The sequence below is a fragment of the Symphalangus syndactylus genome, chromosome 6 (assembly GCF_028878055.3).
Source record: "Symphalangus syndactylus isolate Jambi chromosome 6, NHGRI_mSymSyn1-v2.1_pri, whole genome shotgun sequence".
In the NCBI taxonomy this organism is placed as follows: Eukaryota; Metazoa; Chordata; class Mammalia; order Primates; family Hylobatidae; genus Symphalangus; species Symphalangus syndactylus.
Genome location: NC_072428.2, coordinates 131969257 through 131991331, shown reverse-complemented (window position 1 = coordinate 131991331; position 22075 = coordinate 131969257). Strand labels below are relative to the sequence as shown.

The 22075-nt window shown below is 39.7% G+C and overlaps 2 protein-coding genes across 3 annotated transcripts in view; one reads left to right on the top strand and one right to left on the bottom strand.

The window, feature by feature from the left end:
• MGAM (maltase-glucoamylase) overlaps positions 1-22075 on the bottom strand; it is a 239787-nt gene that overhangs the window by 165375 nt on the left and 52337 nt on the right. The window lies entirely within an intron of this gene.
• On the top strand, positions 1926-21534 carry CLEC5A (C-type lectin domain containing 5A). Of its 2 annotated transcripts, XM_055284285.2 has the most exons (7): positions 1926-2093; positions 2584-2682; positions 3501-3560; positions 4938-5006; positions 12948-13084; positions 17056-17162; positions 18661-21534. In XM_055284285.2, exons 2-7 carry the CDS (start codon positions 2604-2606, stop codon positions 18773-18775), a joined length of 567 nt encoding a protein of 188 aa, XP_055140260.1. In that variant the 5' UTR covers positions 1926-2093; positions 2584-2603; the 3' UTR covers positions 18776-21534. The 2 variants fall into 2 exon arrangements, with proteins under 2 accessions (XP_055140260.1, XP_055140261.1); XM_055284286.2 differs by lacking the exon at positions 4938-5006.

Here is a 22075-nt window from a genome sequence, read left to right as displayed (position 1 = left end):
TTTTTTTTTTTAGCAAGGTTTCTGATAACGTCAAGTTTAAGGAGAGCATTGGAGTCCAAAGCCTTGAACAAGAATTTAGATTTTTCTTTAGATTTTCTAGCCGAGCAGAGGTGTCCCACAATGCATCAGTCAGAGTACTACCCCCAAAACTTCTGTGGACATCTTTTTATTCTATGACATTTTCTTCTCTTTTCACGGTATTTGAAAGATCTCTTATACCTCTTTGTTATAAAAGATTCACTTGCTATCCAAGTGTATAGATTTTATTAAGTTATTCAGAAAGTCTCTGTTAAAAACTTTCTAAAGAATAATAATCAAGTCTCCTGAATCCCATACTTCCTAACATAGCTGGCATAATTGGCCATATTTATTGTCTAATAAATATGTGGATCCTTCTGGACAGCAATCTAGGGTCTAGAAGTAATTACCTTGTGATCAGATAAATCAGGTTCAATGAGATTTTTCAAAAACTCAGAGGATTATCCAAGTTAAACAAAACACAACTTTAATGTTCCAAAGCCCTCCAAATGTACATGTCTTTTGATCCAGCATTTACATTTCTGATAACTTAGCCCAAGAAAATTATTAGGGACATGTAAAATGATGCATGCACTTAGCTGTTCACTGTGCACTGGGTGTTTTAGAAAACAGAATACTAAGGATTTATGTTTAAGATGCTGAGTATCATGCTATTGAAATTATAAGCATTATCTTGCTCATTTCTCGGAACAATCCTATGTGGTATTTACTATAATTACTCCTATTTATAGATAAAGAAATGGAAGGTAAAGAGACTCAGTAACTTAATCAAGGATGTTCAGCTAGTGAAAGTCAGCTCCAGGAATCAAAACCAGTGCTGATTTTTAAAACTTTTTTATTGTCCACCACACTTTACTAGAAGATTTGTGGTTATGCAATTGTTAAAGAAATAATATACTTTTACACCTGAATAAATAAATCATATACTTTTACACTTGAATGCTATGCACATATTAAAAAATACATTATCAAAATCTATATTTTGACATGAAAAGATATATATAACATAGTGTTAGCTTAATCTTGAGCAGATAGATTACAAAACAATATGTACAATATGTTCCCATTGTTCTATGTGAACCAGTGATTTTCTGTCTATCTATCTGTCTATCTATCTATCCATCTATCTTTCTATCTACCTACTTAACTCGAAAGGATACACCCTGAGGTGCTAGCAATGACTATAACTACATGTACAAGGTTATAAATGTTTTTTGTTTTCTCAATTTTCCTTGTTAATATTTTCCAGCCATTTTTTGTCATGAGCACATGTAGCTTTCATAGTAGGGAAAATAAAAGCAAATTTTCAAATTTAACATGCAATTAAAAACTCCTTGATAATAGGACTTGAGTATTGTTCACCCCAGCCCACTGCTGTATCCAGCAGAGTGCCATGCTCAAGAAACACTGAAGAGTCACCATGAGGTCTGGAAGGTGAGAAAGTGGTGCCAGAGAGGAGTCCATGCTAAAGGAGAATGAGCAGAGCTCCAGCAAATGGAGCAAATGGAACAGCAAGAACCTGCTCATTAATATTAGTGTCTTCAACTGGATTTCTTTTCTTAACATTTTTAACTTGACATAAATTCAGACTTGCAGAAATGTTGTAAGGAATGTACAATAACTTCCAGCTACCTTTTATCCAGATTCAATGTTTGTTAAAACTTTACTACATTTCTCTTCCCACTGTATTTCAAGGAGATTTAGACACAGAGGAAGGGTGAATCTGTGTTGAGGTATTTTGTTTTCCAAATTGTCCTTAAAATGTTTCTCTGCATTAGAACTCCCCTGGCAGGAAGTCTGCTCTTGCCACCGCTAGGGCTAGAGACTCTCTTCCCTTCTTTGCCCCGCCTGCTCCCTTTGCCAAGAACCCCACTGAACAGGAAGAGGTATTTCTCGGGGATGCTACCAAGGCAGAGACTGTGAAGAAGGAAGAACGTTGCTTGGGCAAAAGGAGCATATTCTCAGGAGACGGGGCCCCTGCCTGCCACACCAAGCATTAGGCCACCAGGAAGACCCCCATCTGCAAGCCAGCCTAGCCTTCCAGGGAGAAAGAGGTGAGTCTGTCTGTCTTGGCTGCATGGACTGTTGACCAATGCCAAGACCTTCAGGGATGCCTGTCCTGTCTGTCACCTACCCCTGGTATTTGGAAGATTCAGGCTTCTGACAACTTAAGTCAGTATGGTGAAGGCTACAAACTAAGGTCCTTGGGAACAAGGGTCATTTCAAGGATAAGGGCTCTCAAAATACAGGAGAGGGTTTAATTATTAGACAGAATTTAGGAGGCCACAAATAGGGCAAGGCTGAGGCCTGGAGTAGGGAATGAGTGAAGGAGAGGCAGCATGCCAAGTTCCAAGGCTCCAATCAATACATGGTTCTTTCTGTGTTGGGGGCCCATGCTGGGTCACCTCCTGGTACCTGTCAATGTCATGCCTGTCTTCCAAGCCTGCCTTGCTTTGGGTACTCTGAGCGAGAGGCTGGGATATGTCCTAGTGAAAAGCAGCCTTGTTCCCGAATTCTGATGCTGCTGTGCTCTAATCTTCACAGGCCCCTGCAGCTCCTTCATCATGAACTGGCACATGATCATCTCTGGGCTTATTGTGGTGGTGCTTAAAGTTGTTGGAACGACCTTATTTCTACTTTATTGTGAGTATTTGAGCAACCTCTTGCCCCAAACTTCATGTTGTCTTGCTCATTGACTCTTCTCTCAGAATGCATGGTTGTGTGTAAAGGTTACGTATCCAAGTCTTTCCACCTGAGACTAACTGACCCAACCTGAGGTCAATTGGCAGTGCCTTTCTCACTCCCCAGCACACACAGTGGGCCAGGCTCCTTGGTCTACCTTGGAGATATAGAACTTACCAGTCTCTGATGGTTAGAACCCCATGCAAAGCTTTTGCTAGTAGAATATTAGTTGGGTGATCTCAGCTGAAGTACTTGGCAGTGCTTGTTATCGTTGGCAAAATCTAAAAATACAGCTCCAGTTCAACCCAATGATAAGGCCGTGGTAAGAGCTGAAGTATAATGTGACAGGATTTAACTGAGAAAGAAATTTCTCTCTGTATACATATAAATTAATTCATCCAAATGCCTAGTAAAAGTAAAAGAAGCCTCCTATGAAAGGACTTTACTGCAATCAGAAACTAGAATCTTCTCCAGCCCCAGAAGCCAGTAGGGAAAATAAATGAGGAAGGAAATGTGAGTGGGAGGCAGTAGTTAGCTAAGAGGTGTCTTCCTTATGATGCAATCTGAAGGTGCAATTCCTATCATGTCAGACAGCAAGACAGAAATATGAATAAGTGAACGTAGTCACAAAACCACATTTACGCATCTTCACTGAGTCAGAGTTCGGTATCTCCCAGTAATAGTCACAGTACCCTAGCAGCCCCTGTGCTGATACTTGTTTGTCATATTCATCACGCAGTCACATTTGGGGCTGAGCCAACAGCTGATTTTCTTTTCAGTCCCACAGATTTTTAACAAAAGTAACGATGGTTTCACCACCACCAGGAGCTATGGAACAGGTAATCTGCATGGTGGTAAATCTTCTCCCCATCCTCCTGCTACTTCTATGCTGAATTCCTAGAGACCTTTCACACAGCCTCCTTTCCCAAGAAATTCTTTGGTACAAAGGGTCCATAAAGATCTTCTAATTAATTCCCTTTCTTTTACATATGAGAAAGCCAAGAGCAGACTGAGGGAAATTTCTGATCCTCAGTTTTTCTCCTGGATATGGGGATGATTTATATCTAATCATTGTAATAGAATGTGAAAGTGCTTAATAGTCAGTAGCTATGGGAGATAGAGAGATGAGTGGGGCATTGTTCTCCTCTCCCTATTAAACCAGCTTCCTCCTGAAGCCTTTCCCAACAACATCCTCTCACTTCCTCTTAAGACACCTATTACTACTGACATCGTTAGGAGAAAGACCATTTCTCATTTATCTTAGTATCAACAGAGGCAACCCAATACAGTGAGCTGTATGGAGAAAATACTCATAAAACATTTATTGAGTCCTTAAGTTATAATCTCAAAGTAGTTTCTGATGAAAACCAGGCTATTACATCTTAGAGTCTATAAACGGGGTACTGAAATAAAAAGTGAATGCCAATTTGTTTCATTAAGATAAACATACGTAACTAATTTGATGTCAGAGTAAAATGGTCTTCAACCACAATAGACAAATAACTGGCACCCCAATTAGATGTTTGACAAGCCTCTGAAGCCACTGCAGATGCCTGCTCAGACAGCCAGTGTTCCCAGGAAAATGAGGCCCCTATATGGATTTCTAGAAATGAATGGACCCTTCCCTGCTTATAGAAAATCTCCCTAAAGTTCACCTGCTTCCTTGTTTGCTAATATCCCCTTGGCCCTGAAATTTTGTTCCAATTAGCTTCCATCCTTAGAGCTAATACAGCGCTGATGAGAAAAGAGTCCCAGAGTTGCCCGGGATTATGAATTTTCATATTAAATCTGGGACACCAGAAATAGAAAGAACAGCAAAGATGCTGTGCGGAGCCTGGGGGAGAAGTACTCCAAACAGTCCTTTGGAGAAAACACTGTCAAAGGTTTATATAAGATAGGAGTATGAGAGTTTCTCTCTGATACTAAATTCCTCCATTACTTTTCCTTTCTTCTGTTCTTTTTCTCAGGATTTGATGCCTATGGCTACATCAAAAAAAGGAGACATGAAATAGGATCTGGGTGTCGAGCATGACAAATAATGATAGTAGTTAGATGGAAGGCTCAAAGAAAGAAATTATCTGAAATGTTCTAGCTCAGAGTGGCCAAGAGCTTCTTGTCATCTCCATGATTCAGAGTCACACAGCCCATACTCTGATGTTTCTGTTTCTGTATTGTATTCATCATACCATAACCTTCAGGTTTTCTTTTCACTTCAGTCTCACAGATTTTTGGGAGCAGTTCGCCGAGTCCCAACGGCTTCATTCCCACAAGGAGCTATGGAACAGGTAAAGTGCATGGTTACAACCTACTCTCCATCCGCTAGGTTCTCATGCACTGAGTTCTTAGAGATTTCTCCCATTGTCTTCATTCTTATGGAATTTTTTTGCTCAAAGGGACCAAAAAGACCTTCCAGTTCATTCTCTTTGTGTATATTATTTTGGCTTTTATTTTTTAATTTTCTGAGTACATAGGAGGTATATATATATTTATGAGTTACATGATATATATTGATAAAGGCATGCACTATGTAATAATTATATCAGGGTAAATGGAGTATCCATCACCTCAAGCATTTATCTTTTGTATTACAGACAATCCAATTATACTGTTAGTTATGTTTAAATCTGCAAATAAATTATGTTTGACTATAGTGACCCTGTTGTGCCAGCAAATACTAGATCTTATTTATTCTTTCTATTTTTTAGTACCCATTAACAAGCCCCACTTCTCCCCTATACCTCCCCACCAACTACCCTTTCCAGCCCCTGGTAACCATCCTTCTATGCTCTATCTCCATGAGTTCAATTGTTTCAAATTTTAGCTCCTGAAAGTAAGTGAAAACATGTGAAGTTTGTCTTTCTCTGCCTGGCTTATTTCATGTAACATAATGACCTCTAGTTCCATTCATGTTGTTGCAAATGACAGGATCTGACTTTTTTATGGATGAACAGTACTCCATTGTGTGTATATACCACATTTCTTTATCCATTTATCTGTTGATGGATACTTAGTTTGTTTCCAAATCTTGGCTATCGTGAATAGTGTTGCGATAAAAACAGGAGTGCAGATGTGTCTTCAATATACTGATTTCCTCTCTTTTGGGCCTATACTTAGGAGTGTAATTGCTGGGCCATGTGGTAGCTCTATTTACTGTTTTTTGAGGAACTTCCAAACTCTTCTCCATAGTTGTATTAGTTTACATTCCCACCAAAAATGTATGAGGGTTCTCTTTTCTCCAAATCCTTTCCAGCATTGGTATTGCCTGCCTTTTGGATAAAAGCCATTTTAACTGGGTTAAGATGATACCTCACGGTAGTTTTGATTTGAAATTCTATAATGAGGAATGGTGTTGAGCACCTTTTTATATTTCTATTTGCCATTTGTACAACTTCTTTAGAGAAATGTCTATTCAGATCTTTTGCCCATTTTTAACTAGATTATTAGATTTTTTTTCCTATACAGTTGTTTGGGCTCCTTATATATTCTGGTTATTAATACCTTGTCAAATGGGTGGTTTTCAAACATTTTCTTCCATTCTGTGGATTGTCTCTTCACTTTGTTGATTGTTTCCTTTGCTGGGCAGAAGCTTTTTTAAGTTGATATGATCTCATTTATCTATTTTTCCTTTGGTTGCCCCGTGCTTGTGGGATATTACTCAAGAACTCTTTGCTCACTTCAATGTCCTACAGTTTCCCCAAAGTTTTCTTGTATTTTCATAGCTTGAGATTTTAGATTTCAGTCTTTAATCCATTTTGATTTGGTTTTTGTATATGTCAGGAGATAAGGGTCTCCTTTCATTCTTCTGCATATGAATATCCAGTTTCCCAGAACCATTTATGGAAGACACTGTCCCTTCCTCAATGCATGTTCGTGGTACCATTGTCAACAATGAGTTCACTATAGATGTAGGGAATTATTTATGGGTTCTCTCTTCTGTTCTGGTCTATATGTCTGTTTTTATGCCAGGACCATGGCATAACTAAAGCTCTGTAGTATAATTTGAAATCAGGTAATGTGATTCCTCCAGTTTTGTTATTTTTTTGCTTAGGATAGCTTTGGACAGTCTGGGTCTTCTGTGGTTCCATGTACATTTTAGGATAATTTTTCCTATTTTTGTGAATAATATCATTGGGTTATTGACAAAGATTGCATTAAATCTGTAGATTGCTTTGAGTAGAGTGGACATTTTAACAATATTGATTCTTCCAATCAACGAACATGGAATATTTTTCTATTTTTTGGTGTCCTTCTCAATTTCTTTTGTCCGTGTTTTATAGTTTTCATTGTATAGATCTTTCACTTCTTTGGCTAAATTAATTCCTAGATATTTTATTTTATTTGTAGCTATTATAAATGGGATTAGTCTCTTAATTTCTTTTCAGAGTATTCACTGTTGGCATATAGAAATGGTACTAATTTTTGTCTGTTGATTTTGTATCCTGGAGCTTTACTGAATTTGTTTATCAGTTCTAATAGTTTTTTGGTGGAATCTTTAGGCTTTTACAAATATAAAGTCATATCATCTGCAAACAAGGATAATTTGACTTCATCCTTTCCAATTTGGATGCCCTTTATTTCTTTCTCTTGTCTGACTGCTTTAGCTAAGCCTTCCAGCACTATGTTGATAAAGAGTGATGAAAGCGTGTGTAGCCTTGCCATATTCCAGATCTTACAGGACAGGCTTTCATTTTTTTCCCCATTCAATATATGCTGGCTGTAGGTCTGTAATATATGGCTTTTATTTTGTTGAGGGATGTTCCTTCAATACCCTGTTTTTTGAGAGTTTTAATCATGAAGGGTTGTTGACTTTCATCAAATAATTTATCAGCATCAATTGAAATGATCATATGGTTTTTGTTCTTCATTCTGTTAATATAATGTATTACATTGATTAATTTGCATATGTTGAACCATCCTCGCATTCCTGGGATAAATCTCACTTGGTCGTGATGAATGATCTTTTTAATACGTTGTTGAATTCAGCTTGCTAGTATTTTGTTGAAGTGTTTTGCATCAATATTGATTGGTATATTTGCCTGTAGTTTTATCTTTTTTATGTGTCTTAGTCTGGTTTTGGTATCAGGGTAATGTAGGCTTCATAGAATAAATTTTGAAGTATCCCCTCTTTCTCTATTTTTCAGAACCGTTTGAGTAGGATTGGTATTAGTTCTTCTTTAAATACTTGGCAGAATTCAGCAGTGAAGCCATTGGATCCCGGGCTTTTCTTTATTGGGAGAGTTGTTATCATGGCTTTCATCTCATTACTTGTTATTAATCTATTCAGGTTTTGGATTTCTTTGTGGTTTAATCTTGGTAGGTTGTATGTGTCTAGGAATTTGCCCATTTCTTCTAGATTTTCCAATTTATTGGCATATAGTTGCTCATAGTAGTCACTAACGATTCTTTGAATTTCTGTGCCATCCATTGTAATGTCTCCTTTTTCATCTCTGATTTTATTAATTTGGGTCATCTCCTTCTCCTTTTTTTTTTTTTTTTTTGGTCTGGCTAAAGTTTATTGATTTTGTGTATCTTTTCAAAAAGCTGACTTTTGTTGCATAGAGGTTTTGTATTGTTTTCTTCATTTCAATTTATTTCTGCTTTGATCTTTATTATTTCTTTTGTTCTACTAATTTTGGGTTTAATTTGTGCTTGCTTTTTTAGTTCTTTAAGATTTGTCATCAGGTTTTTGGTTTGAAGTTTTTCTTTTTTCTTGTTTTTTTTTTATGCAGGCACTTATAGGTATAAACTTCCATCTTAATATCCTACAGATTTCGGTATGTTGTGTTTTCATTATCATTTCTTTCAAGAAGTTTTTTAATTTCTTTCTTAATTTCGTTATTGACTGATTGGTCATCCAGGAGCATATTGTTTAATTTCCATGTATTTGTGCAGTTTCCAAACTTCCTCTTGTTACTGACTTCTATTTAATTCCATTGTGGTTAGAGAAGATGCTTAATATTATTTCAATTTTTTGAATGTTTTAAGGCTTGTTTTGTTACCTAACATATGGTCTATCCTTGAGAATGATCCATATGCTGAAGAAAAGAATGTGTATCTGTAGCTGATGAATAGAATGTTCTATAAGTATCTATTATGTTCATTTGGTCTATAGCATAGATTAAGTCCAATGTTACTTTGTTGATTTTCCATCTGAAAGATCAGTCCAATGCTGAAAGCGGAGTGTTAAACTCTCCAGCTATTATTGTATTGGAGGCTATCTATTTCTTTAGCTCTAATAATATTTGCCTTACATATCTGGGTGTGCCAATATTGGATGCATATATATTTATAATTGTTATATTCTCTTGCTGAATTGACCCCTTTATCATTATACAGTGACCTTCTTTGTGTCTTCTTACAGTTTTTGTCTCAAGATCTATTTTGTCTGATATAAGTATAGCTACTGTTGCTCCTTTTTGGTTTCCGCTGGGATGGAATATCTCTTTTTATCCCTTCATTTTTAGTCTGTATGTGTCTTTATAGGTGGAGTGGAGTGTGTTTCTCCACATAGATCATTAGGTCTTGCTTTTTCATCCATTCAGCCACTGTATGTACTTTGATTGGAAAGTTTAATCCATTTACATTCAATATTATTATTAATAAGTAAGCACTTACTTCTGCCATTTTGTTATTTGTTTTCTGGCTGTTTTTTTGGTCTTCTCTTCCCTCTTTCTTTCCTTCCTGTCTTCCTTTTAATGAAGGTGATTTTCTCTGGTGGTATGATTTAATTTCCCGCTTTTTGTTTTTTATATATCTACTGTATATTTTTTGACTCAAGGTTACTATGAGGCTTGCAAATACTATCTTATAGCCCATTATTGTAAGCTGATAACAACTTAACTCTGCTTGCATTAACAAACAAGTAAGCAAAAAAAGAAAAGAAAAACTCTAAATTTTAACTTTGTCTCCCACTTTTTAACTTTTTGTTGTTTCTATTTATAACTTTGTTTTTACTGTCTATGTCTTGAAAAGTTGTTGTAGTTATCATTTTTATTGGTTCATCTTTTAGTCTTTCTACTTAAGAGTACTTTACATGCCACAGTTACACTGTTATGATATTGTGTTTTTCCATGTACCTACTATAATCAGTGAATTTTGTATATTCAGATGATTTCTTATTGCTCATTAATGTCCTTTACTTTCAGATTAAAGAGCTATTTTTAGCACTTCTTATAGGACTGATGTGCTGTTGATTAAATCCCTCAGCATTTATTTGTCTGGGAAGGTCTTTATTTCCCCTTCACATTTGAAGGATATTTTCATCAGATATGCTATTCTAAGGCAAAGGGTTTTTTCCTTCAGCAACTTAAATATGCCATGCCACTCTCTCCTGGCCTATAAGATTTCCACTTGGGGGACATCCCAAGCCCAGTAACACTGTGGGTCTGCTACCAGACATATTGGAGCTCCATTATACATTATTTGCTTCTTTTCTTTTGCTGCTTTTAGGATCCTTTCATTATCCTTGAACTTTGGGAGTTTGATTATTAAGTGCCTTAAGGTAGTCTTCTTTGGGTTAAATCTACTTGGTGTTCTATAACCTTCTTGTACTTGGATATTGATATCCTTCTCTAGGTTTGGGAAGTTCTCTGTTATTATCCCTTGGAATAAACTTTCTACCCCTATCTATTGCTCTACTTCCTCTTTAAGGCCAGTAACTCTTACATTTGCCCTTTTGAGGCTATTTTTTAGACCTTACAAGTGTGCTTCATTGTTTCTTATTCTTTTTTCTTTTGTCTCCTCTGACTTCTGTGACCCCTCTGATTCTGTTATTAATATACTCTGATGCATTCCTCAGTATGTGAATTTCATTTTTTAACTCCAGAATTTCTGCTTGATCCTTCTTAATTATTTCTATCTCTTAGTTTATCTGATAGAATTCTGAATTTCTTCTCTGTGTTATCTTGAATTTCTTTGAGTATCCTCAACACAGGTATTTTGGATTCTCTGTCTAAAAGGTCACATATTTCTGTTTCTCCAGGATTGGTCCCTGGTGTCTTATTTACCTCAACTCGTGAGGTCATGTTTTCCTGAATGGTCTTGATACTTGTGGATGTTCATCAGTGTCTGGGCATAGAAGATTTAGGTATTTATTGTAGTCTTCACGGTCTGGGTTTATACCCATCCTTCTTGGGAAGGCTTTCCAGGTATTCAAAAGGACTTGGGAGTTGTGACCTAAGCTCTATCTGCATGGGGGACATCCCAAGCCCAGTAATGCTGTGGGTCTTGCAGACTCGTAGAGGTACCCACCTGGTTGGTCTTGGATAAGATCTGAAAGATTTATCTGGATTACCAGACAGAGACTCTTATTATTTTTCCTTACTTTCTCCCAAACAGAATCTCTTTCTCTGCACTGAGCCGCCCAGACCTGGGAGTAGGGTGACACAAGCATCCCTGTGACCACCACCACCGGGACTGCATTGGGTCAGACCTGAAGCCAGCACAGCACTGAGTCTCACTCAAGGCCCACTGTAACCACTACCTGGCTACTGCTTATGTTTTGTCAATGTCCTAGGGCTCTATAATCAGCATATGGTGAAGCCAGCCAAGCCTGTGACCTCCCTTTCAGGGCAGTGAGTTCCACCAGGCCCTAAATAGGTCCAGAGATACTGTCTTAGAACCAGGGACTGGAGTCAAAAACCTTATAAATCTAGCTGGTGTTCTGTCCCCCTGTGGCTCAGCTGAAACTCGAATCATGAGACATAGTTCTTTCCACTCTTCCCTCCCCTTTCCACAGGCAGAGGAGCTTCACTCTATGACCACTACCATCACAGGCCCACAAGGTCACTGCCAGACTACCACTGATTTTTGTTTAAGGCACAAGGGCTCTTTGGTCAGCTTGTCACGAATGCTGCCAGGCCTAGAACCTACCCTTTATGCCTGTGGGCTCCTATCTGGCTCAGGGCAGGTCCAGAAATGCTATCCAAGAGTCAAGGCCTAGAATCTTGGACCCCAAGAGCTGACCTTTACTTCTCTGTGGCCAGTCTGTTACATAAGGTGCAAGACAAAGCCCCCTTTACTTTTCCCTCTTCTTTTCTCAAGCAAAAGAATGTGCTGGGTTTCATCTGAAGCCCAAGACATCTCAGTCTCACCCAAGGCCCATAACATACTACCTAGGTATTGCTGCTTGTTATTCAGGGCCCCAGAATTCTTTCATCAGCAGGTAAGGGATCCTGTCAGGACTGTGTACTTATCTTCAAGACAGAGGATTCACTTTTGGCCCAGGGTATGTCTAGGTGTGTCTACAAATGTCTTTCAGGAACTAGGGTTTGGAATGGGGACCTCACGACTCTGACTAGTGCCCTATTCTACTGTGGCTTGCATCCAAGATGCAAGACAAAGTACTCTTTACTCTTCCCTCTCCTCTCCTCAAGTAGAAAGAAAAGGTCTCTTTTGGAGCTGCAAGTTGTGCTGCTTGGGGTTGGGAGAGCAATGGCACAAGCATTCCCTTGGCCACCCTGGCTGGTATCTCAGTAGGTGCCCCCTAATTCCACTGGCTCAAAGCCCAGCTCAGCACAAGCACGTGCCTAGGAGTTTCAGTCCTTGTGGCCTAGACTACCTTTCAAGTTTATTTAGGGCCCCAAAGCAATTCAGCTCACAGTGGCGAGGCTTGCCAGAACTCAGGTTTCAACCACTGGGATGGGTTATTCCTCTCCAGCTAGCGCTCATCTAAATCCTTCCTCCATGGGTGGGTATCAGCTGAGTTTGATCCGTTTTGCCCTCCACTGTGACAGGGCAGCACTGAGTCCAATGTAAAGTCTCACAATCCCTGCACACTCCCTCTCCCATGCACATAGACTTTACCATGCCATGCTGTCACTGCAGCAGGGATAGGGTAGGGGTGGTGTCAGCAATTCAAGACTATCTTTCCTACCCTCTGCAGTGCCTCTTTCAGCTATCCAGGTACTGAGTGCTCATCTGATTTTTTGTTCTCATGTATGTATATGTGCTTTTTTGTGTGTAGATAGTTGTCAAATTTGGTGTTCCTGTAGGGGGATGACTAATGGAAACTTTATTCAGCCACTGCACTCTTCTCCTTATTCTCCTTATATTATTGTCAAGGAACCAGACTAGACTGGGTGGAATTTCTTCCTGGATAGAGAATAATTTTTACCAATATAATTGTTAAAACAAAACAAAAATATGTATCACTGTTTCATGACTTAGTTCCAGGATTTATAACCCAAACCAGTAAACTCATACTCTCCTTTCTTGGACCTCTTCAGTCTGCCCCAAAGACTGGGAATTTTATCAAGAAAGATGTTTTTTCTTATCCACTTCTGAATCATCTTGGAATGAAAGCAGGGACTTTTGCAAAGGAAAAGGATCCACATTGGCAATTGTCAACACGCCAGAGAAACTGGTGAGGACACTGGAATGGTACAGTAAAGCCACACACTCCACACAGCCTCAGTGGGCGGGATGGGGTGGAAACTTTGGGGAGTGGGGATGGGATGGAGTGAGGAATGGAGAGGTGGCTGGCTGAAAAACTGAAGCTATTTGTTCTGGACTGGAGGTTAGGAGACTCTTCTTAGTAGCAGTGAAGCAGCATGTTTTTCAGTTTCATTTAACCACAGAAATTTGCACCTTGTGGTCTTTTCTACAGGGCACTGTAATTAGCTGATATCCTGGGGATGGGCCAAGATATTTAAAGTGAAGCAAATGACCAAATGAGATGATGTGCATAAAAGTTGTTTAACAACTAAAAGAATACCTTATAGATATTATGTCAATGTACCATCCCAGTCTGCATAGTAAACAAGGAAGACATGAATTGACAAAATTAGTAACGTGAAAAAGTAAGAATCAGGTCATAGAACTGAATTTTCAGTTGATGATCATGATAATAATAATGAGGATGTATCATTATCCACATTTTATAAATGGCAACTAGGGCACAGAAAAGTAATTTGCCCAAGGTCAAATAACAGAACATGGAATTGAATTCAGATCTCTCTGACTCCAAAACCCATACTATAATCTGTGCTACATACACTATACTCTTGCTTCTCTCACTTCTATCCCTTTATTCCTCCTCTAAAAAGTCCTCCTGTGATTTAGAAGAATTTGTAAGAAGATCTCCTTTCTGAATCTTGGTAATAGATGACCAAGGGATCTGGATGCTACAAACTCTCTAGGGCTAAGTACCCAGGTAGCAAGGGAAAATGTCTGAAGGTAGAAAAACAGGAGCAAGACAGAGGAATGAAAAGAGAAAAGGAGGGAAGGCAACGGGAAGAAGCAAGTGTGACAAGTCTGCCACACCCATTAAGTTTTGTGGATCCCAATTTGCTTGACCAAAGCACATCCATGCACCTTTTCCTTGGTGATGAAAAAGGTCATCACTACTAGCCTGGCCAACATGGTGAAACCATGTCTCTACTAAAAATTAGCCAGGTGAGTTGGTGCATGCCTGAAATCCCAGCTACTTAAGTGGCTGAGGCACAAGAATTGCTTGAATCCAGGAGGTGGAGGCTGCAGTGAGCCATGACTGTGCCACTACACTCCAGCCTGGGCAACAGAGCAAGCCTCTGTCTCAAAAAACAAACAAACAAACAAACAAAAACAGAAAAGAAAAGAAAAAGACAGAGGTCACCATGCCAATGGTTTGCTGGTGACTCTCAAGTCTGTATCTCCAGCTCATCCTTCTCCTCCCAACAAGTATACCAAATTCCACTTTGATGTTTCAAGAGTCCCACAAACTCACTATGTTCAAAACTGAGTCAATTATATTTGACCCCTCTACTCTTCCTGTTGCATTCCAAATACTGGTGAGTACTCATGTCACCCAAGATTGAAGGCTTAAGAGTTTTCTGGGACTTTACCTTCTCTTTTCCTCCTCAATTATTTGTTAAACAAGTCCTTTTCTCTCTATGCCGACAACAAATAGTTCAGTTCTCATCTGGATTTCTTCAGAATTCCTCTAATCTATCTCCTTGCCTCCAGTTTTGCACTCTTTCTAGCTATCCTCCTCAGAACTGACATCATAATACCTCTAAGCCTCTAAACCGTACCATTTTCCAAATTAAAGTGGGTTAAACTCCAGTTCTCCGAGCATGGCATATGTCAGGTTCATGACCTCGCCAAATGTCACACTCAGGGTCAGGTTCCAGCCCATGCTAAGGTCCTAGGGGAGTGGGTGGCTGGCAGATAGCTGAAAGAACACTCGGGGGCCATACGCAGGTGAGATGTAGTTTTATTCAGCAGCGCTTTCATCAGCAGCTTTCTCATACTCTCTGTCTCTCTATCTCAGCTGCTTGTTCCAGCCGCTCCCATGCACAGCTGCGCAGCCGGCTCTCCCTTAGCTTTCAGGGTCAGCAGCTTAATTCTTTCTCCCTCTGGGCATGAATGCATGCTGAGCCATGTCCTGGCTGCCCTCTATCAGTCTGCAAGATGGACAGCCTTGGTTCTCTCTCTCTTTCTCTGGGCACCAGAGCCTGTACCATGTCAAGACACGTTGAGCCGAGCCAAGCTGCATGCGCAGCATCGGCAGGTCAATTATACCTTTTTCAAACAACAGTGGCTCTGAGCTAAGCATGAGCTTACGCAAATAGGTTATATAACAAGTATATATATATGCGTGCTCCCTAAACTCGCTGAGTCACTTTGGCCTGGATGTCCGCCTCAGCCTATTCCTTGACCAAAGCACATCCATGTACCTTACATCATATCAGACCTTGCACAGTGCCGCCTCTGCCTTTGCTCCAGCCTTGTCTCTCAAACCACCTCCCTGCCACCTCTGCACTAACTACGCTGAGCATCTTGTAGTTCCTCAAGTGCTCCAGGCTGCTTCCCCACCTGCCTGTAATCCATGCTCTCTTCCACGAAGTCCATACTCTCCCCGACAGTTTGTCTGACAAACTTAGCTATCTCCTAAAATTCATCTCAGGTATCACCTTATCTATCATTCTAGAAAAACTTCAGATTTATGTAGAATGATCGCTTCCTCCTTTCTGCCTCTTCCAGATCCAGTATATAATTTCCTAGTACCACACCTGAGATACCTCGTTATGCTAGTTAAGTTGATTGTCTTCCCTCATTAAACCTGTGGTTCTTCAAACATGATGGTACCACTGACTTTTTTTAAATGGTGATAAAACCTGTGTACCCCTTCCCAGAAACATTACATAAGCAAAATATTTTTCAGAACATTCCAGTGGTTTCATAGTTTTCCTGGGAAACCATCCATGGCTTCCAGCATGAGAGTTCAGCATTAAGGATTCTGGTTTTACACCATGGGTCAGAAAACTTTTTTTGAAAAGGGTCAGATAATATACATTTTGAGCTTTTCAGGGCCTTTGTCTCCGCTGTTGTAACTTGAAAGCAGCCGTAGATAATGTGTAAACAATGGGCATGGGTGCATTCCAATAAAACATTTACCAAAACAGGATGAAGTCTGGATTTGGCCCACTGGCTGTAGTTTGCCAACCCTCTTGATCATAATTTCTTTGAAGAGAAATATATTTGTTTCCATATCCTCAGCCTAATACAATGCATGGCATATAATAGACACTCGAGAGATGTTTGGTGAACGAGAACATTCAGTAATTAATTAAAAAGTAATGAAATAAGATATTTCAGAAAAGGAGAACATTGAAAAGCAAGAAACTAGGGAAATAGCCATGGGGACGGAAAGAATAAGACTTGGATACCCACTGATTATGGGAGGTATGTGACAAGTATAGGAAACACTTCCGGCTGAAATGATTTGTAACTTACCAATTAATTACAGAACAAAGATGTCTAGGACTAGTGTCAAATCATCAAATATTCGACAAGCACTTGCTTATTTCTTCTTGGATTACACTTTTAAAGGCAATACACTTTTAAATCTCACCGTTTTCCTTTCCTACGTACTCAATATATAGAAATGCATTTTGTTGGCACTTGATTCTGCCTCACTTAGCATACAAAATTTCTGGCAACAAAAACAATCCTATATCCATATGCTAAAAAGCATGACATATTTTTTTAAATGACCCTGTTTTAGATTGTACAGTACCCCTTCCCCTTCATTCTCACAGTGTGGTCCCTGGACAGAAACATCAGTATTACCTGGGCATTTTGCAGAAAAGTAAATTGTTGGTTCCCTTCACTAGACCTACTTAACCAGGAGCCCAGCAGTCTGTGTTTTAAGAAGACCTCAGGCTTTCCAGATTCCCTGTGAATCTTGACAACGACTTCTTTAGGGTTAGTGGTGAGTCCCAGCTATAGCCCTTCTCAGAGTTCCCTACCAGCCTTCCTTATTCCCAGGATCAGATATAATCATGGGCACATTGGCTCAAGAAAGGCATCATTAAAAGACTCACTGTTGCAATTTTTTTTTTTAATTTCTAGAAGTTTCTTCAGGACATAACTGATGCTGAAAAGTATTTTATTGGCTTAATTTACCATCGTGAAGAGAAAAGGTGGCGCTGGATCAACAACTCTGTGTTCAATGGCAAGTATGTGAACATCCCACAGTTTCCTGGGGATCTTCGTTTGCTTCAAAGACCAAACCTGAGATTGGTGGGTTCACCCTGGAATAGCTCAAACGCTGACACTTGACTCTGTTCTGCTCTTCTCCTTTCTTACAACCCATCTATTCCCTGAGACAGTTTAATAAACATTTTCTTATGAAAGAGATCAAACTTTCATAAGGAGAGAGAAGAGTATTCATATAGCAAATTATTTTATTCAAATCAAGATCCAAACAAATCCACCTACATAGCATTCGTTTGATGTATCTTGTAGCTCTCTATAGATGCTAGTTTCTATAGCACTGAGCATTTCTGACTGATCAAAAAAGCTTAGTATCTTGACTTCAAACAGACTAGATATGAGTCTAGACTGGATGCTAGCCATCTCTAGGAGACAGGGTCAGTTTTATGAAGGCAACCCAGTTGGTATAGAGATGAGATCTATTTCTATAACACTAGCATTTCTGACTGATCAAAAGGGCTTCGTCTTTTAACCCACAGATCACCTTTTATTACAAAGTACCTACAAGTTTCCCCAGATGTGCCTTCTTTATCGAAAGAAAGGTTATTATAAGCAACTTGTCTATGTCTTAAAGCTATGAACTTCTGACCCCCAAGAGCTATCTCCTGTGAATTGTTCCACGGAGATTAGGATTGGTGAGGACACCAATACTTATCCCAGTGTTTATACGAAAGTAGTGATTCAGACAGAGGTCAAGTCAGTCCCCCAGCCTGTAACTGGGCTTCCCTACAGAGAGGAGGAAATTGATATTTATTCAGTGTCTGCTAATGCCAGTGCTATGCTAAACACTTTGCATATGTTGTTTCCTGAAATATTCCCCATGATGCTACATGAAAAGCTTTTATCATTCCCCATTTCACAGACAGTTGAACTGAGGACAAGAAAAGCTTAGAAATGGGTTAAATATCATAAAGCTAGTCTAAAACACATGACATTTCTCTGAAACCAGAGTCTTTTCAGTCAGACTGAAACAGACTGAATGACAGAAAAAGCGGTGGGAGAGCCAACAAATACCTCCTCCAAGTTTTTCTGAAGCCACTATGGTCTGGAAAGGGATGCACAACCTCTCTCCTTTTCCTTCCTGTCCTCCTGCTGTGAACACGCATACTGTCCTAAACAGTACTTTTGGAAGAAGAGACAGCCCATGAGATGCTTCTAACCGAACGCCAGAGTGAGTTAGTTAGTCCGAGACTGAATCCCCGCAAGCTCACAGGACAGGTGACAGGAAAGGGTCGGTTTAGAGCTGCATTTGCAGAGCTGGATTAGGAGAGGGATCTGAGCTAAAAAGGAGGCTGCCCAAATGGAGACGTGTGTGGGCCCAGTAGTCTGCTGCCCCTCCAGGCAAAACTCCTGCAAGACTCTCACTCTGGAATCAGGAAGAGGCTGGGCTAAAATGATGGGCCATCACCATGCTTTGTTTTTTTGTTTGTTTGTTTTGTTTTGTTTTGTTTTCTCATTTAGTGTTACCAATCAGAATCAGAATTTCAACTGTGCGACCATTGGCCTAACAAAGACATTTGATGCTGCATCATGTGATACCAGCTACCGCAGGATCTGTGAGAAGAATGCCAAATAATCACAGTTCCCTGTGACAAGAACTATACTTGCAACTCTTTTTGAATCCATACAGGTCATCTGGCCAATGATTCTTTTACTTACCTATCTGTCTACCAGTAGCGGTCCTTGCCCATTTGAGAAACTGAGCTTCTTTCTTCTGCACTGAGGGACTGGATACTAGCCATCTCCAGGAGACAGGATCAGTTTTATGGAAACAACTCAGTTGGTATAGAGATGAGGTCTGCTTCTGTAGTACTGAACATTTCTGCCTGATCAAAAAGCCCAAGTCTGCGGACAGGGTTTGTTTTATTTTAGCCTCAGAGTACATACCATACTACTAGGGAGTAACTGTAGAGTGAGCAATTATAAACATTATTTAGGGATTACCATGGTGGAAGAGGGATAAACATAGCTCCTGTGACTTCATCTCTGTTCTCAAGGGAACCCCATTCACATGCCCCTCCTAACTCCACAAGCTGGGGTAGCAGAGGCTCTCCTCAGTCTGAACAAAGGCTGGGCCTTGGGGAGGGCTCCTAGGGCTGAGCTTGGAGCAGCACAGACAGCAGCATTGTTTATGGGAATGGAGAGAGGTCTGGGCAGGATAGGAACCTTCTTGGAGACCCCTTTGAAGAAAACCAGACAGCCAAGGGAACCAAACACACTAGATTGCTGTTCTTCAACAAAGCCCTGAAGAGACACTTGAGCTAAAAATTCCCTTGTCATATTTCTGAAACTCCATTATAATATATATAACTCCTTTGTAACCAAAATTTAGGTAAGCAGGCTTCCTTTGCTCTGAAGGTTTTGAGAACCTGGCTGTATTTGTTGAGTATATTTTAAAAATTTTGGATAGTCTCTTAGGCAACAATAATCACAATATATTCGTCCCTTCAGTTCTGGAGAAAGCCTGATACCAGGCACAGCCTACTCACCCCAAGGAGCCTGGCACTGGTTGGCATCACATTGATCTAGAACTGGTCCAGCCGACGAAGCAGTAGAAAAAGAGAAGGGCTGCTCAGGGAAACATTGGCTGGGGGCAAGGAATAAGCACATAGTACAAAGGGAACACCAGAGTCAAATGGAAATCACCTGAGACAGGAAACAGGGCATTCATTTGGCCACAGTGGAAGAAAGGCAAGAAAGAGGAAGAGAAGTCTTAGAGTACCCTGGCTGTTCTCTACACTCACAAGACATCAGCTATATACCCTGCTCGGTGCATGAGAAAGAGAAAAGAGATGCCTTGTGTGTTTTGAGTAAGAATAATTAAACCATAAGGAAGATCATGTATAAAAATGATGGAAATAATAGTCACCTAAGTACAGTGCATACCATTTTGTGTCTAATAACAATGTACCACAGTAATGACTGTACATATCATTATATGTATACCAAACAAGATTGTTGTAAATCGTATTTTTTATTACAACACTAGGTTCTGTTTCTGCATTCCTAGGTTTCATCACTTTGGGCTCCTTACCATGGCCACTTACAATTTTTAAAAATGAGATAACACATCAGGTGTCAGAACTTGCTTGAAGGGAATTACCAGAAGTAATCTGTGTTTGGGATGGGGTGGAAATTGGAATTATATTAGTAGCCGGTGGAGATACAAGTTCTCCGACTGTGTTGGGAAAGAACAAGTGCTACCGTTGAGAAGGGAAGAAAGGCTGAGTCTAGGTGGAGAAAAAAATCAATAGAACTCTAGCCAAAAGCAAGCTCCAGAACTCAGAGAACAGAAAGGAAATCCTAATCCTTCTGTTTTGAGAAGAGAGAACTATAGTTGCTTCACTTCCTATTTCATGACAGAATAACTGCAAACTTTTAAGATGAGGAAATGTAGACATCTAGTGATTTCTTTAGGAGACAGTTTAAATTTCCCCCAAGATTAGGAGACACTTCTGTGCAGGTTCTAAAAGGAGCCCAATGGCCTGGGGTGGGAGTGGGGAGTAGATAGGGAATATGTGGGCTTTGGTTTAAGTTCATCATTGGGAGAGTTCCTGGATCCCTGCAAGCTTAGATAAATGTGATCTTTATTAGATAGAAGTGGCATGCTTTAAAAAAAAAAAAAGGCAATGAAAATTTAGCAAACCATTGAATTTGAGTTTTGACTTTGCTTCTAATATGCTGTGTGAATCAGTACTGTTTTCTTACCCTTTCTTGGTCTTGATTTCCTTACTGATAAAATGGGGTAGTAATACCTATCTCAAAAAATTCTTGCACATATTAAATAAAATTCCTCTATGTATCTCCATGGCATTAGACATTAGGAGAAGCATTTTGTGGAAGATTTGAAGTTGAGATCTTCAGCCAAGAAGTAGCTTTTCAATTTGCTAGAAGCTTAATGTAGGCAAGCCACTTAATTTTTCAGAACTTGTTTACTCATTTATAATATGGGAATAAAAATTTATCCAAGTCAGAGAAGGGCGCCTTAAAAATGTTGTGGCCAAGCCACATGAGATCAAAGGCTCACTTTTCATGACTTCAAATGTGGGCCCCGCCTAGGTCAGCCAACCCCCATCCAACCCTTAGACTCATGAACAAATCCACCTGAGATCAGCAGAGCCACCCTAGATCAGCTGAAACTCTAAGCATGAAAATAAGAGCTTATCACTGTATACCACTGGAGTTTTCTGGTTATTTCTCATATAGCAAAATCTAACTGATGCAATCTCCATGTGGCCTTCATCCTTCTCCCTTTATTGTCCTTTCATGTATTGTTCATCCAGCAACCAGGATGATCTTGTTAAAACATTAAATAGATTCTGTCACTCTTCTTCAGCCCCCTGTGATGGTTTTTGAATGTGCTTCTGGAAAGAGCAAACATCTTTAAAAGGCTCACTGTGGCGATTCCTCAGGGATCTAGAACTAGAAATACCATTTGACCCAGCCATCCCATTACTGGGTATATACCCAAAGGACTATAAATCATGCTGCTATAAAGACACATGCACACATATGTTTATTGTGGCACTATTCACAATAGCAAAGACTTGGAACCAACCCAAATGTTCATCAGTGATAGACTGGATTAAGAAAATGTGGCACATATACACCATGGAATACTATGCAGCCATCAAAAAGGATGAGTTCATGTCCTTTGTAGGGACATGGATGAAGCTGGAAACCATCATTCTTAGCAAACTATCGCAAAGACAAAAAACCAAACACCGCATGTTCTCACTCACAGGTGGGAATTGAACAATGAGAACACTTGGACACCAGGCGGGGAACATCACACACCAGGGCCTGTCGTGGGGTGTGGGAACGGGGGAGGGATAGCATTAGGAGAAATACCTAATATAAATGATGAGTTAATGGG